General features: G+C 49.1%; 1 protein-coding gene across 1 annotated transcript in view; it reads left to right on the top strand.

Moving 5' to 3' along the window:
- Positions 1-15,411, top strand: part of CCDC88C (coiled-coil domain containing 88C) — a 41,779-nt gene extending 26,368 nt beyond the window's left edge. Inside the window, exons 9-23 of the mRNA XM_075329854.1 lie at positions 190-271; positions 514-672; positions 1,213-1,359; positions 1,438-1,582; positions 3,222-3,403; positions 3,577-3,714; positions 5,692-6,762; positions 7,255-7,382; positions 8,462-8,603; positions 9,655-9,825; positions 10,338-10,499; positions 10,579-10,856; positions 11,084-11,227; positions 14,932-15,118; positions 15,262-15,411. Coding sequence (XP_075185969.1) covers positions 190-271; positions 514-672; positions 1,213-1,359; positions 1,438-1,582; positions 3,222-3,403; positions 3,577-3,714; positions 5,692-6,762; positions 7,255-7,382; positions 8,462-8,603; positions 9,655-9,825; positions 10,338-10,499; positions 10,579-10,856; positions 11,084-11,227; positions 14,932-15,118; positions 15,262-15,411 — 3,286 coding nt within the window. The remainder of the gene's footprint in view (positions 1-189; positions 272-513; positions 673-1,212; positions 1,360-1,437; positions 1,583-3,221; positions 3,404-3,576; positions 3,715-5,691; positions 6,763-7,254; positions 7,383-8,461; positions 8,604-9,654; positions 9,826-10,337; positions 10,500-10,578; positions 10,857-11,083; positions 11,228-14,931; positions 15,119-15,261) is intronic.
- Positions 15,412-15,416: the final 5 nt, after the last annotated feature.

Genomic DNA, 15,416 nt, shown 5'->3' with positions numbered 1-15,416 from the left:
CTCTAGTATAAAGCTGACATTTACAATAATCCAAATCCTCATATCTGTGTAAAGAAATGGAATGAACAGGGAATGTTGGGACAATTTCATCTTTGAAACCTGCTGAATTATGAGCGCAGCTCTGGAGTACAATACTGAGCAGTACATTATCTTTATATTCAGGTTTTTATTAGTTTTTTATTTCTCCAGGGAAGAGAAGTCGGAGATTCTCTTGGACACTAAACATGAAGTAGAAAGACTGAACCTGGAGCTTCAGAGGCTGAAACAGGAGGTAAGCGAGGGATGAAATCTTCGGCGTGGGCTGTGTCCGGTGACACCCGGTCATCTAAGTGATTTCTCAGTTTTGAGATTTGTTTCTCTACTTTTTCCTTGTGAAATCCCTAATTCCGCGATTTTCGCGCATCTTGCGGGTGACCACGTCTCTTTAGCGGCCCCTGTATTCTGCCACCAATCTCATCCGTGAGGCCACCAATATTTTTTTTCTTCCCTTGTTTTTCTTGCGGTGTTTCTTAGAACATCCAGTTGGCCGCCGAGGCCCGGACCGCGCGCACGTACCGGGATGAGGTGGATTCACTGAAGGAAGCGGCCGGCAAAGTGGATCGCCTGGAAAGTGAACTGACGCGCTGCCGAGAGAAGCTGCACGACGTGGAGTTCTACAAAGCGCGGATGGATGTAGGTGACTTTGTGGAACGCCGGGTGACTGCGCACACTTCTGGGGGTCACGTATTTGCAGGTCTCGCTCCTGTCACACGCTATGACGGGTCGGTTTCGGGGAGCGCTGTACCAGGTGTCGTGACACTCGGAGAATGAACTTTGCTGGAAAAGATTAAATTTCCAGTTTCTCTCTGGAGGAGAAATGTGATCTCATTAACTTTACATGCAGAGAGCGGCGGCGAAACTGAGACGAGACGCTGATCCGCGCAGCATTGTGTGCCGGAGCGCTGACCCAGCACGACGCCCATCCTCCGCCGCGCAGATGAATACAGACACTCATTATTACACTGGATTCCATTAGTCCGGCAGGAATAGGTTCTGGATTATCAAATGTAAAGTGTTAATAGAAAATGCCGTCAGATCCTCGTCTTCAGCCTTCATCAATAAGGAGGGGGGTTGTAGATGTGAATACAATGCCCGAGCTTCAGTGTAGACTGACCCCGGCGATCGTCATTTCTGCAGTATCCTTAATACATGTGATATGCAATGTACCGACAGGAGCTGAGAGAAGACAGTCTGATCCTCATCGAGACCAAGGCCCTGCTGGAGGAGCAACTGGAGGCGGCGCGGGCCCGGACCGACAAAGTGCACGAGCTCGAGAAGGACAACCTGCAGCTGAAATCCAAGATCCACGACCTGGAGCTGGTGCGGAGGCCAATCCTGATAAGCGGTGCCAGCGCAGACGGGACTTGTGCCGCTAACGCTCCGCTTCTGTCTCACCAGGACCGATTCTCGGACAAGAACCGGATTGAGGAGCTGCTCGAGGAGAACATGGTGCTGGAAATTGCTCACAAGCAAAGCATGAACGAGTCTGCGCAGCTGGGCTGGGAACTGGAGCAGGCGTCCAAGAGCAGCGAGGTGTCCGATGGTAAGAACGGCCGGCGTGCACCCCGCATGTATAGTGATAATCCCATATATACGGTCTAAGGAATGCTGCCGCCGCCGCTCAGGTGATGTCAGGATGCGATTAGGGTGGTTTAATCGTTTCTGTGCTCCAGGGCTCGGGTCGTGTTACCTGCTCTTTAGTATTTACTCAATGAGTCACCAACGAATTTCCGACAATTGTGAAATGTATCAGAAGAGCACCCCCTAGTGGGCGGCAGCAGCATAACTCTAGCGATGAAAAGGAAGAAATTGGTAGATTTGCATTATTTTCTGTTATATCGATAATAATCCAGTCATTCCCGCTGATTAGTGATGAGTGGGCACTACCATGCTCAGGTGCTCAGTACTGGTAACTAGTGATGAGCGGGCACTACCATGCTCGGGTGCTCAGTACTGGTAACTAGTGATGAGCGGGCACTACCATGCTCGGGTGCTCAGTACTGGTAACTAGTGATGAGCGGGCACTACCATGCTCGGGTGCTCTGTACTGGTAACTAGTGATGAGCGGGCACTACCATGCTCGGGTGCTCAGTACTGGTAACTAGTGATGAGCAGACACTACCGTGCTCGGGTGCTCTGTACTGGTAACTAGTGATGAGCGGGCACTACCATGCTCGGGTGCTCAGTACTGGTAACTAGTGATGAGCGGGCACTACCATGCTCGGGTGCTCTGTACTGGTAACTAGTGATGAGCGGGCACTACCATGCTCGGGTGCTCAGTACTGGTAACTAGTGATGAGCGGGCACTACCATGCTCGGGTGCTCAGTACTGGTAACTAGCGATGAGCGGGCACTACCATGCTCAGGTGCTCAGTACTGGTAACTAGTGATGAGCGGGCACTACCATGCTCGGGTGCTCAGTACTGGTAACTAGCGATGAGCGGGCACTACCATGCTCAGGTGCTCAGTACTGGTAACTAGTGATGAGCGGGCACTACCATGCTCGGGTGCTCAGTACTGGTAACTAGCGATGAGCGGGCACTACCATGCTCGGGTGCTCAGTACTGGTAACTAGTGATGAGCGGGCACTACCATGCTCGGGTGCTCAGTACTGGTAACTAGTGATGAGCGGGCACTACCATGCTCGGGTGCTCAGTACTGGTAACTAGTGATGAGCGGGCACTACCATGCTCAGGTGCTCAGTACTGGTAACTAGTGATGAGCGGGCACTACCATGCTCGGGTGCTCAGTACTGGTAACTAGTAATGAGCGGGCACTACCATGCTCGGGTGCTCGGTACTGGTAACTAGTGATGAGCGGGCACTACCATGCTCGGGTGCTCAGTACTGGTAACTAGCGATGAGCGGGCACTACCATGCTCAGGTGCTCAGTACTGGTAACTAGTGATGAGCGGGCACTACCATGCTCGGGTGCTCAGTACTCGTAGTCAGTTTGTTGATCTGACCACGCAGGCATTAGTGCTGGAGGGACCACATGACTTTTTAATTTCTTATTAAATGTCGTCAAAAAACCCTTGAAACCCTCGTGATCCGAGGTGGTCAGAGGCGATGGCCTCACGAGTGCAGGGCTGTACTGATGAGAAAGGGAACCTTAAATAAAGCGGGTGCAGCTCTTTTTGCTTTGTTCCCCGGTCAGATCTTTATAAGCTTATTTCTTGACAGCCAGGAAATCCTTCGTGTTTGAGCTGAACGAGTCTGCGTCCAGTCGCATCCTGAAGCTGGAGAAGGAGAACCAGGGTCTCCAGCAGATCGTCCAGGAGCTGCGAGAAGCGTCCATCAGCCTGGAGGAAAGCAGCCTGAAGAGCCAGGAACTGGAGACCGAGAACCAGCAGCTGAGCAAGAAGGTGGGCACCGGAGGATGACGGACCACCTCCTCCCGCCGCAGATTCCTCCACTAGTGGTCCTGTGCAGATCCCAATAAAAGAGATTGGTTATAGGAACAGGGGGGTCGTCGTGTGTGAAATGTGGGGGCAAATACGTGACCAATGACAGAGGTTATTATTTCTTCCTTTTTAAGATTGAAAACCTGAACAGTCAGATTGAGAAGGAAAAGCAGAGCAGCTCCGACCTGGAGAGTCTGGGAGAAGATTTACTCAAGGAGAAGCAAAATCTCTCTCGAGTCCTGGAGAATGTGAAATCTGAAAAGGAGAAGCAGGTTGGTGATGAGATGGTCGGTGTGATGAGATGGTCGGTGTGATGAGATGGTCGCTGTGATGAGATGGTCGCTGTGATGAGATGGTCACTGTGATGAGATGGTCGCTGTGATGAGATGGTCGGTGATGAGATGGTCGGTGTGATGAGATGGTCGGTGATGAGATGGTCGCTGTGATGAGATGGTCGGTGATGAGATGGTCGGTGATGAGATGGTCGGTGTGATGAGATGGTCGGTGTGATGAGATGGTCGCTGTGTTGAGATGGTCGGTGTGATGAGATGGTCGGTGTGATGAGATGGTCGGTGTGATGAGATGGTCGGTGTGATGAGATGGTCGGTGTGATGAGATGGTCGCTGTGATGAGATGGTCGGTCTGATGAGATGGTCGGTCTGATGAGATGGTCGGTGTGGTGAGATGGTCGGTGTGATGAGATGGTCGGTGTGATGAGATGGTCGGTGGTGAGATGGTCGGTGGTGAGATGGTCGGTGTGATGAGATGGTCGGTGATGAGATGGTCAGTGATGAGATGGTCGGTATGATGAGATGGTCGGTGTGATGAGATGGTCGGTGTGATGAGATGGTCGGTGGTGAGATGGTCGGTGGTGAGATGGTCGGTGTGATGAGATGGTCGGTGTGATGAGATGGTCGGTGTGATGAGATGGTCGGTGTGATGAGATGGTCGGTGTGGTGAGATGGTCGGTGTGGTGAGATGGTCGGTGTGGTGAGATGGTCGGTGTGATGAGATGGTCGGTGTGATGAGATGGTCGGTGTGGTGAGATGGTCGGTGTGGTGAGATGGTCGGTGTGGTGAGATGGTCGGTGTGATGAGATGGTCGGTGTGGTGAGATGGTCGGTGTGGTGAGATGGTCGCTGTGATGAGATGGTCGCTGTGATGAGATGGTCGGTGTGATGAGATGGTCGGTGTGATGAGATGGTCGGTGTGATGAGATGGTCGCTGTGGTGAGATGGTCGCTGTGATGAGATGGTCGCTGTGATGAGATGGTCGCTGTGATGAGATGGTCGGTGATGAGATGGTCGGTGTGGTGAGATGGTCGGTGTGGTGAGATGGTCGCTGTGATGAGATGGTCGCTGTGATGAGATGGTCGGTGTGATGAGATGGTCGGTGTGATGAGATGGTCGGTGTGGTGAGATGGTCGGTGTGGTGAGATGGTCGGTGTGGTGAGATGGTCGCTGTGGTGAGATGGTCGCTGTGATGAGATGGTCGCTGTGATGAGATGGTCGCTGTGATGAGATGGTCGCTGTGATGAGATGGTCGCTGTGGTGAGATGGTCGGTGTGGTGAGATGGTCGGTGTGATGAGATGGTCGGTGTGATGAGATGGTCGGTGTGATGAGATGGTCGGTGTGGTGAGATGGTCGGTGTGGTGAGATGGTCGCTGTGATGAGATGGTCGGTGTGATGAGATGGTCGGTGTGATGAGATGGTCGGTGTGATGAGATGGTCGCTGTGGTGAGATGGTCGCTGTGATGAGATGGTCGCTGTGGTGAGATGGTCGGTGTGGTGAGATGGTCGGTGTGATGAGATGGTCGGTGTGATGAGATGGTCGGTGTGGTGAGATGGTCGCTGTGATGTCACCAGATGTGGCGTCAAGTAATAGTACCAAGGGATAGAAGAAACTGCGTAATGAATCCTGTCTGAGAAATCTGAATTTTCTCCACTTATGAGCCTCTTCTTCTCTGAACTCCTCTTCTGGACTCCTCATTTAGCTGAAATTCTGCTAAAATCCTTCTTGATAAGGACAGGTTAGATTACCATCTCATTGAGGAGACCGATTTCAGCTGCCTATAGAAGTCTATGGAGAGGAGGGAAGAGAGAGAGAGAGAACTGGTGGAAAATGCAGGATACAAATCATATGACAAGAAAGTGTTCTCCGTCACGTAGACATGTGGCACCTTACTCTGAACAGGTGTCTAATCAATGCATCCAGACAATTATTCAAGATGGATATTGTTTCTTTTGCAGATTAAGGACCTGGAACAGGAAAACAAACACTTGTCCCAGGCGATGGCGGCTTTAAGACAAAGAGCCCAAGAAAGTGCGGATTCAAGAGTCAAAGACGTCGAGATGGAGAACAAACTGCTCCATGAGACCATCACGGACACCAGCAGTAAGCTGAACCAGGTGGAGCACGAGAAGAAGCAGCTGCAGAAGACATACGATCAGGTGAAGGACAAGGCGGAACAAGCGGAGGAGATGGAGAAGGAAAACCGACGTCTGGAGAAGCAGAGTGAAGCATTGACTAAGAAGTTGTCCTCCATGAGGATCATCCAAGAGAAGGTGGAGGTTCTGGAGAAAGAGAATGGAAAATTAGAAAGTGAAAACAGAATATTCAAGAAGTCTCTGGACACGTTGCAGAACGTCTCCATCCGGCTGGAGGTTCTGGAGAAAGATAACAAGCAGCTGGATGAGGAGAACGTGGAGCTCAGGAGAGCGGTGGAAGCCATGAGGTTCTCCTGTGCCCGGGTCACCCAGATCGAGAGGGAGAACGGCGAGCTCCAGAGAGAGAAGGAAGATCTGCAGAAGAACGTGGAGGTGCTGAAGGCACTGGGGAAGAAGTCCGAGCGTCTGGAAGTCAGTTACCAAGGCTTGAGCGAGGAAAACTGGAGGCTTCAGCAAATGGTAGAGACTGGAAATAAGAAAGTGACCGAGCTGGAGGTCGAGCTTAAGGACACCGAGAAGGAAAATAAGGAACTGCAAAAGACCCTGGAGGAGATGAAGATTTCCAGCAAGAGGCTGGAACGGTTGGAACAAGAAAAGAAGATGGTGGAGGAGGAGATGACGCAGCTGGAGAAGGACAAGAAGATGCTGGAGAAGGAATCGAAGAGGCTTTGGCAGCAGGTAGAGCTGAAGGACGCCATATTGGACGACAACACGGTGAAGCTGGCCGACCTGGAGAAGGAGAGCAAAACACTAGAGAAGGAGGTTTCCCGGCTGAGGGAGACGTCTTCTAGAACCCGAGAGCTAGAAAAGGAGAATAAAGACCTGGTGCAACAGATGACTGTAGATAAGAGGACCCTGGCGACACTACGAGAGGTACGAGCTCCGCACATTACTGATACGAGCGGGGAACGTCAGGAGACCAGTCCTCATACACTATCGGAGGGAAGTATCGAGGCCCAGCAAGGCAATGTGACCTTTATAAAAAGTAGGGATTGACCGAAGTGGTCTTCCATGTTAATGTGCCGGCTCGTCCATTGGCTGCAGGGGTCACATCACCATTACAGTGCACATCAGCGCTGCAGCCAATCGCTGAACTTGGTGGCTTGTGTCCTCTACATCCGGAGAGCCCACCAAGCTCAGAGATTTGCTGTGGAGTCGGGATGTCACCCCTGCAGCCAATGCACAAAGACAAGAGCAATGGCAAAGAGCCAGCACAGGACCGGGGGAGGATGGGGACGGTCATCTGACCGCATTACATTGAGGCAAATGGACACTAGCAGAGTTTTGAATGCAGCTTTGGATGTGAGCGGAGTATAAAGAGTAGATTTGGTGATTCCTTGTACATCTATTGCTGTCCGTCCACAGGATCTGGTCTTGGAAAAGTTAAAAACCCAACAAATCTCAAGCGATTTGGACAAACTGAGCCTGGAACTGGAGAAGATTGGGTTAAATAAGGAGTTAATGCTGCAAGATGAGAACAGTAATGCTGAAAAGTAAGTGAACCCCACGTCCAAAACGCTGCAGTTCAGCTTCTGTCCCCGGGGGCGTAATAACACGGCCCTGAAAGCAATGTGCTCCGAGGAGGGGGGGGGGAGGTAGATGAATGCGATCTGTTGCTCGCTCTTTTCAGGCTAAATCCTCATTTTTCCACCCTTTATTGTGTTTCTATACAAAGACGTTAATGAATTTGTCTTAGGCTAAGTTCACACTTCCGCTGTTTTGCATCAGTCACATGCGTTGCTTGACGCATGTGACTGATGCGTTGTACAACAGATGACAACGGTGACAAAAAAAATAATTTCTTTGTCGGACTCCGTTGTGTGTGGGGGGTGGAGCTGAGGACGTCAGTGCCGCGGTCTGCATGGCTGGGGACAGGTGAGTGTGTGTGTGTGTGTCTACATGCGTGTGTACATGCGGAGTGCAGGAGGGGGCGGAGCGCGAGGGGGCGGAGCCGTGGAGCTGAGGACGTCAGTGCCGCGGGGACTGCAGGGCTGGGGACAAGTGAGTGTGTGTGTGTGTCTGAGTGTACACATGCGGAGTGTGGGAGGAGGCGGAGCCGAGTTGTGAAGTGTCGACCTCCTTGCACACTGTATCCAGGGTAAATATCGGGTAACTAAAAGCAAAGCACTTTTTGCTTGGTTACCTGATATTTATCTTGGATACCAGCTTAGCGCTGGCTCCCTGCACCCGTAACCACTGTAAATATCGGGTAACTAACCAAAGCACATTGCTTGGTTACCCAATGTTTATCCTGGTTATGGGGGCGGGGAGCCAGAGAGCGCATACGCAGCAAAATCCTACGGATTGTGCTGCTCAAAAAACGTTACAGGCTGCGTTGCTCCCGCCCGGCGGTCAGTTAAAAAACGACTGACCGCGACGCAGCGGATGCAACGCAGCATCATCAGTCACAATCCGTCACTAATAGAAGCCTATGGGGAAAAACAGGATTCCTGCAAAATATTTTGCAGGATACCGTAATTCCTCAAGGCGACGGATTGTGACTGATGCAAAACAGCGGAAGTGTGAACTTAGCCTTAATCGGCCGTTTTTGTCCTTGTCCCGCACTTTACAGGAAATACAAGATTTTGGAAAGTAAAATCGAATCAACACTAAAGACGACTTTGGCCATAAAAGAAAGTAAAATTATTTCTCTCGAGGGTCAAATGGACGAAATCTGGAGTCTGAACCAGCAGCTGCAGAACGAGCTGAACTCGGTGAGACGCTGGGGTTACGGGGAAATTGTCGGCATTTAGGGCGGGGGAATTGTCGGCATTTAGGGTACGGGAAGTGTCGGCATTTAGGGTGGGGGAATTGTCGGCATTTAGGGTACGGGAATTGTCGGCATTTAGGGCAGGGGAATTGTCGGCATTTAGGGTACGGGAATTGTCGGCATTTAGGGTGGGGGAATTGTCGGCATTTAGGGTACGGGAATTGTCGGCATTTAGGGCAGGGGAATTGTCGGCATTTAGGGTACGGGAATTGTCGGCATTTAGGGCGGGGGAAGTGTCGGCATTTAGGGTACGGGAATTGTCGGCATTTAGGGCAGGGGAATTGTCGGCATTTAGGGTACGGGAATTGTCGGCATTAAGGGCAGGGGAATTGTCGGCATTTAGGGTACGGGAATAGTCGGCATTTAGGGCGGGGGAATTGTCGGCATTTAGGGTACGGGAATTGTCGGCATTTAGGGCAGGGGAATTGTCGGCATTTAGGGTGGGGGAATTGTCGGCATTTAGGGTACGGGAATTGTCGGCATTTAGGGCGGGGGAATTGTCGGCATTTAGGGCGGGGGAATTGTCGGCATTTAGGGCGGGGGAATTGTCGGCATTTAGGGCAGGGGAATAGTCGGCATTTAGGGCAGGGGGATTGTCGGCATTTAGGGCAGAACTGATTAGGAGTCGGTGTTGGAAGTTTCCGATTTACTGTGAGACTGGAGGGTGCTTTAAAGAGCATAAATGCTGCAGATAAAAGCAGAACGGACCATTAATATCCTGCTGCCAGTTATACGGACGCCGCTGTGTCCTCACAGTCTGTACAGGAAACCTAATCAGCACCAGGAAGGGACCGGCCATCACCAGCGGGGGCACAAGGTGCCGGCAGAACGTGGGAGAGGGGCACAAGCTCCACATCAGAGCGGAAAGGCAGACTGCAGGTTTAGATGGTCAGCTCTTGGGGAGCAGTCACTAAAGATACCAGGCTATATGTCCTCACCAATCGTCTTGTCTTTTGCTGCGATGGCCGCTACATTTGTCTTCTACAAAATTTCAGCTGAAGCAAAACCTCGAGATGCAAAATGAGAACGTAGATCAGCCGGTCCAGAATTCCCGAGGTCGGAGCATCCGTAAAATCCACGGCACAGAGACCCTGGAGAACGGACAGCCGGAGAGCACCCGGGAGCTGTGGAGGGTGAAGGACCGGGTCATCGAGGTGGAGCGCGATGTAAGTTCTGGATATTATTGGCTTTGGAGAGTCCTTAGGGTAAATGGTCACCAAAATGTACATTATATTATAATATTTTTTTTTCAGGTATAGAGTTCCAAACCCTCAGCTTACCGCCATCTATTTATCTTGGTGTTTGTTGTCTGTAGCGCTGATGTCCCGTTACAGCGCTGCAGCCAATCACCAAACTTAATAGCACGAGTCGCTGAGCTCCCTGATTGGCTGCAGAGATGTCGACATGATGTCAGCGCTGCAGACAATAACACAGTGGGAACAGCATTGGAGAATCAGTGTTGGACCTGGGAAGGGAGAGTAAAGCACCTTTTATTTTCTTTATGCAAGGAGGAAGGTTTTCTATAAAATCCTTTTAAATCCGTCTCCCGTGAGCTCCCCCTAGTGGCGGCTACGCACAGACAGATGTTATTAATCCGGGGACGGTCGACATCAGTTGGACTTTCTCTTGATTTTGATTTTCGGCCGTTTTATGTATTGTTCCTTTCGGTCTTGTCTAGAATGCAGCTTTACAAGCGGAGAAGAAGCTGATGAAAGAGCAAGTGCGGCATCTGGAGACTCAGAACCATTCTCTGAATAACCAGATGGGGGCGCTGCAGAAACAGATCACCTTCCTGCAAGAAAACAACACGGCTCTGCAGACGCAAACTGCAAACCTGCAGGTGAGAAGCTGCGAGGGCGACACGCGGCGACGCAGGATTATATGCAGAGCTTTAACCCTTTTATATACATCTGCTTCAGGTTGAGAGCTCGGCCTCTGCGTCCCAAAGTGCTTCCTTAAGATCTCAGATGTCCCAGCTGCAGAGCCAGCTGTCCACCCTGGAGGGCGAGAACGACAAGGTGGTGCGCCAGCGGGAGGAGGCCAACGCCGGCCACGACGCGCTGCTCCGGGACCACAATCACCTGGTGTCTCTGTATGAACGGCAGTCTGCGGAGTACGAGGGGCTCATCAACCAGCACAGCGCCCTGAAAACGCAGCACAGGAGCCTGGAGCAGACGACCCGCAGCCTGGAGGACAGGTGGGTCCGAAATCTGCTTGGCGAGGAGATTAGGGTGATGACACCTAATATTTTACACACTTTCAAGGCATTGCAAACGTTTTTGCCCAAAAAAATGGTGCCTCTCGTGTGCATGGGTTATGTCCGTTTATTGCTCCCAATCACCCAGCATGCACCTCGTGCGGAGGAGCATCGGGATCGCTGCGGTTTCCATATCTCGTTGTTGAGTTGCTGCCGCTTTGTTACAGCTACAACAACCTGCTGCGCTACAAGGTGGAGCTGGAGGAGCGGGACCGAGCGCTGAACTGCGAGAATGAAGAATTGCAGCAGGAAAAGAGGAATAACGTCCTAGCCGCCGGCGAGAAGGACAGGCTGCAGGAGGAGCTGCAGAGGTGAGCGCAGCGGGGCCAAGATGAGCACCACACATCATTGCTCCCTCTGGTTTTATTTTGCTTTTTGTAACATTTCTGTTCCTCGATTTTAATTTGCGTTGATGAGAAATCTTATTAATGCTGACTATCAAATCCTTCTCTTCCAGGATTGTGTAATCATTTTTCATGTTTTTTTGTAGGGGGACTAGTAAAATAACAAAAAAAAAAGTTTTAAATTAAAAAAAATTAAAAAAAAATCTAAAAGTTCTAATCACCCAGCATTCAGCCCATTGAAAATTAAAGGTTAAAAAAATAAAAAATATACACCTATTTGGTATCGCCGTGTTCATCAATGCCTGATCTATCAAAATATAAAATAAATTAATCTGATCGGTAAACGGCGTAGCGGCAAAAAAATTCCAAACGCTAAAATTACTTTTTTTTTGGTCGCAGCAAATTTTGCGCAAAATGCAATAACAGGCGAACACAATGATGCATCTGCGCAAAAATTGTCCAATGAAAAACGTCAGCTCGAGATTCAAAAAATAATCAGTCACTGAGTCATCGATCCAGAAAAATGAGAATGCTACGGATTTCAGAAAATGGCGCTAAAAGTGCACCACTTTCTTTGGACAAACTTGTGATTTTTTTTTTTTTTTTAACCCCTTAGATAAAAGTAAACCTATACATGTTTGGTGTCTACAAACTCGCACCGACCTCAGGCATCACACCCACACATCGGTTTTACCATATAGTGAACACGATGAATAAAACATCCCAAATACTATTGTGCCATCACACTTTTGTTTGCAGTTTTTCCACACTTGAAATTTTTTTGCTGTTTTACAGTGCGCTATATGGTAAAACTTATGGTTTCATTTAAAAGTACAACTTGTCCCGCAAAAAACAAGCCCTCATATGGCAAGATTGACGGAAAAATAAAAAAAGTTACGGCTCTCAAAAGAAGAGGAGCAAAAAAACCCCAAAACTTAAAATCACCTGGGGGTGAAGGGGTTAAGGAGTTGTTAAACTTCATATTATTACCTTATTCTTAGGATCTATGAGCAGCATTAAATCATCGAGGGTCTTGCAGCCAAAATGGCAACTGATGAGCTGTTACCTGGTGCCAGGACCCCTGCATGTGCACCGCGTGCAGCGCTGAGAAGGGCGCCGTGTAGTGGCCGGTCTCTGTACTGCAGCTCAGGTCATTGTACCTGTATGCAGGGAGTGTAGTACTTCCCATGGTTGGGGTGGATCTCCATATGTCTGTTATATCTGGCTGTGTTCTTCTCTGTTACTCCCTCACATCCGCACCACTACGTGTGATGATATCACTATTCAGCCATATGCACGTTCACTGATCCTCTAACATTACATCTTTGTGCATATGCGACAATCCTGATGCAATTAATTTCCAGCCACATCTGGGAGACTCCGTTCCCCACGTCCGGTCTGACGCTCTTAATATATTAGTTTCCTGGCGCTTACATGTCTTTTGGTTTTCGGGTACATTGCCGCCATGATGTGACTGTAATATGACATAACTCACACCAAGAGCCATTAGATAATGAGCACCAAGCCTCCCTCAATACGGCAGGGTAGGTGCCAGCACTACTCATGACAGGAATAATGAACAGGAGAACAAGAGTAAAGTGCAAAAAATAGACAAAATTTATTGAATACACAACAAGACATAAAATACATTAAAATAGAGCACTACCAGTATGTCCTGGGGATGCCAATATAGAATAGACCAGTGTAAATGGCCAAAACAGATCAAAGATACATGCAAGTCGCAGTCTATAGAAATGTGGCTACAGCTGGCCTAAGCAAATCACAAATATTGGGAACATACCCAATAGCCAGGGAACTGTTGAATGGAAAATAAATAATAAATAGAGGTCAAATCAAACCGTGATTGCCCACCATGTCAGGGTGGGGAATCATGGTGATATCACTGGCTGGGCTGCAAATAAACATAGAACAATAGCAGGGAATAAACATACCATACCTATATAGCACAAGTGTGCCATTACGATGTATTCCCTTACCTAAAGTGCTGAAGTGCAAGTTACACAAATGCCGGACAGCCAGGCGTAGACACAGACAGTTCCTATAGGGTAGGGAAGGGCATCCTCAGGTGTCAAAAGGTCTCCATCCAACGCGCATTTCGCGGGGATAGCTTTTTCAAGGTGGAAAACCAAGCTATATAGCTATGGTATGTTTATTCCCTGCTATTGTTCTATGTTTATTTGCAGCCCAGCCAGTGATATCACCATGATTCCCCACCCTGACATGGTGGGCAATCACGGTTTGATTTGACCTCTATTTATTATTTATTTTCCATTCAACAGTTCCCTGGCTATTGGGTATGTTCCCAATATTTGTGATTTGCTTAGGCCAGCTGTAGCCACATTTCTATAGACTGCGACTTGCATGTATCTTTGATCTGTTTTGGCCATTTACACTGGTCTATTCTATATTGGCATCCCCAGGACATACTGGTAGTGCTCTATTTTAATGTATTTTATGTCTTGTTGTGTATTCAATAAATTTTGTCTATTTTTTGCACTTTACTCTTGTTCTCCTGTTCATTATTCATGATGTGACTGTGTGGGTTACAGGCCATATACATAGATGGGATTTTTTTTTTCTGGCAGGTTTTTTTTGCATGTGAGACGGGCTGAATATATCCATATATTTATTGCAAGGTGTTTAGACTGCTCTGTAACGCCCCTGAGGGAGCCATGCGGCGAAACACTCGGGGTGCTCTCTGTACGTTTTTGTCTTTTGTAGTAATAACTTTGCATTTTTATTTCCTTCCTATTTGTACCTTCCTATATCTGTACTTTGGTTGCATCTGATATCTATGTGGAATTAGTGATGTGTGTGGGGAGAGCCTCAGATTTTGGAGCTGGGACCAAGAACTTGTCTTTTTTGATGGTTTTAGTTGTTTTTAGTGTTTTTTGTGTAGGTATCTTCCTCGTCTTGCTGGCATTTTCTTCTGTAGCTGTCATTTCTGTTTCTTGGAGGTCACTCCTTGTGCTTCGGAGTACATTGGACCTCTCTCTACTGATATTAAATATTAATGACATTAATAAACAGGACCTGGAAACCCCTTTTCTCATGTGTTCGTGATGCCCAGCGTTCTCCAGTCCTCAGGGGCCACCAGCAGTCCGGTGTTCAGTCCTTAGTATCACACAGAGACTGGAATCAGCCCCTCTGCCGGTGATTAAATTATCACTAGGGAAATCCTGAAGAGCAGACCGTTGGTGGCTCCTGAGGACTGGAGTTGCGAAACACTGCTTTAGCCGATGCCGTAGGTTTCATTAAAGGGCATGTGCAGGACTTTACATTAATGGCCTATGCTTAGATACTTAATATCTGCACGGTGGGGATACGACACCCGACCCCTCCTGCGGATCAGCCCTTCCCGGTGATGGCCGGATGTGCCGAGTTGCAGAGGCGCACGGCTATAGGGGCAGATGTGCAGTATATGGCCGCAGCCACCAGACAGTAGAGAGATCTGTGCAGCTTCATAGCTCCGCACATCTGGTCACCGCTGATTGGCTGGGGATGGGTCACACAACTCCACCCATATGGCTAAAGCTAGGCCATGAATATAGACCAGACAAGCCCTTTAATTTAGAAAGTAACATAGTATCCCTTTTTAATTTTGAGGTTCTCCCCCGTCACCTATCCACATGGCTTCTTCTGTGTTTCAGGCTGAAGTTCCTGCACAATGAACTCCAAGTGGAATATAACACTTTACACAAACACACCAAGGACACGAAGAGCTCGCTGAACAGTGCTCAGATGGAGCTGAACCGGTGGCAGGCAAAGTTTGATGAGTTAAAGGAGCAGCACCAGACCATGGACATCACTCTCACCAAGCTGGACAACCGCTGCGAGGTAGGGCCGGCGGTATCCTCACCACAGGGAGTACTCCGGTCTCCAGTGCAGCAATCAGTTTCCAACCCTCCATCTTGATAAATGTATCACTACTGGGCAAACTTTACTTAATAAAGCTGGATGTTTGCGTCTTTGTGTTGCAGCTGATGAGCCGCCTGAAGCGTAACCTGGAGGAGGAGAACCATCATCTTCTCAGCCAGATCCAGATGCTGAATCAGCAGAACCAGATGTTGCTGGAGTCCAGTATGGAGAGTAAAGAGCACTATTACGAGGAGCAGAAACAGTACATGTAAGGCGC

Source organism: Anomaloglossus baeobatrachus, chromosome 12, assembly GCF_048569485.1.
Source record: "Anomaloglossus baeobatrachus isolate aAnoBae1 chromosome 12, aAnoBae1.hap1, whole genome shotgun sequence".
Classification (NCBI taxonomy): Eukaryota; Metazoa; Chordata; class Amphibia; order Anura; family Aromobatidae; genus Anomaloglossus; species Anomaloglossus baeobatrachus.
This window is presented reverse-complemented; position numbering and strand designations above follow the sequence as displayed.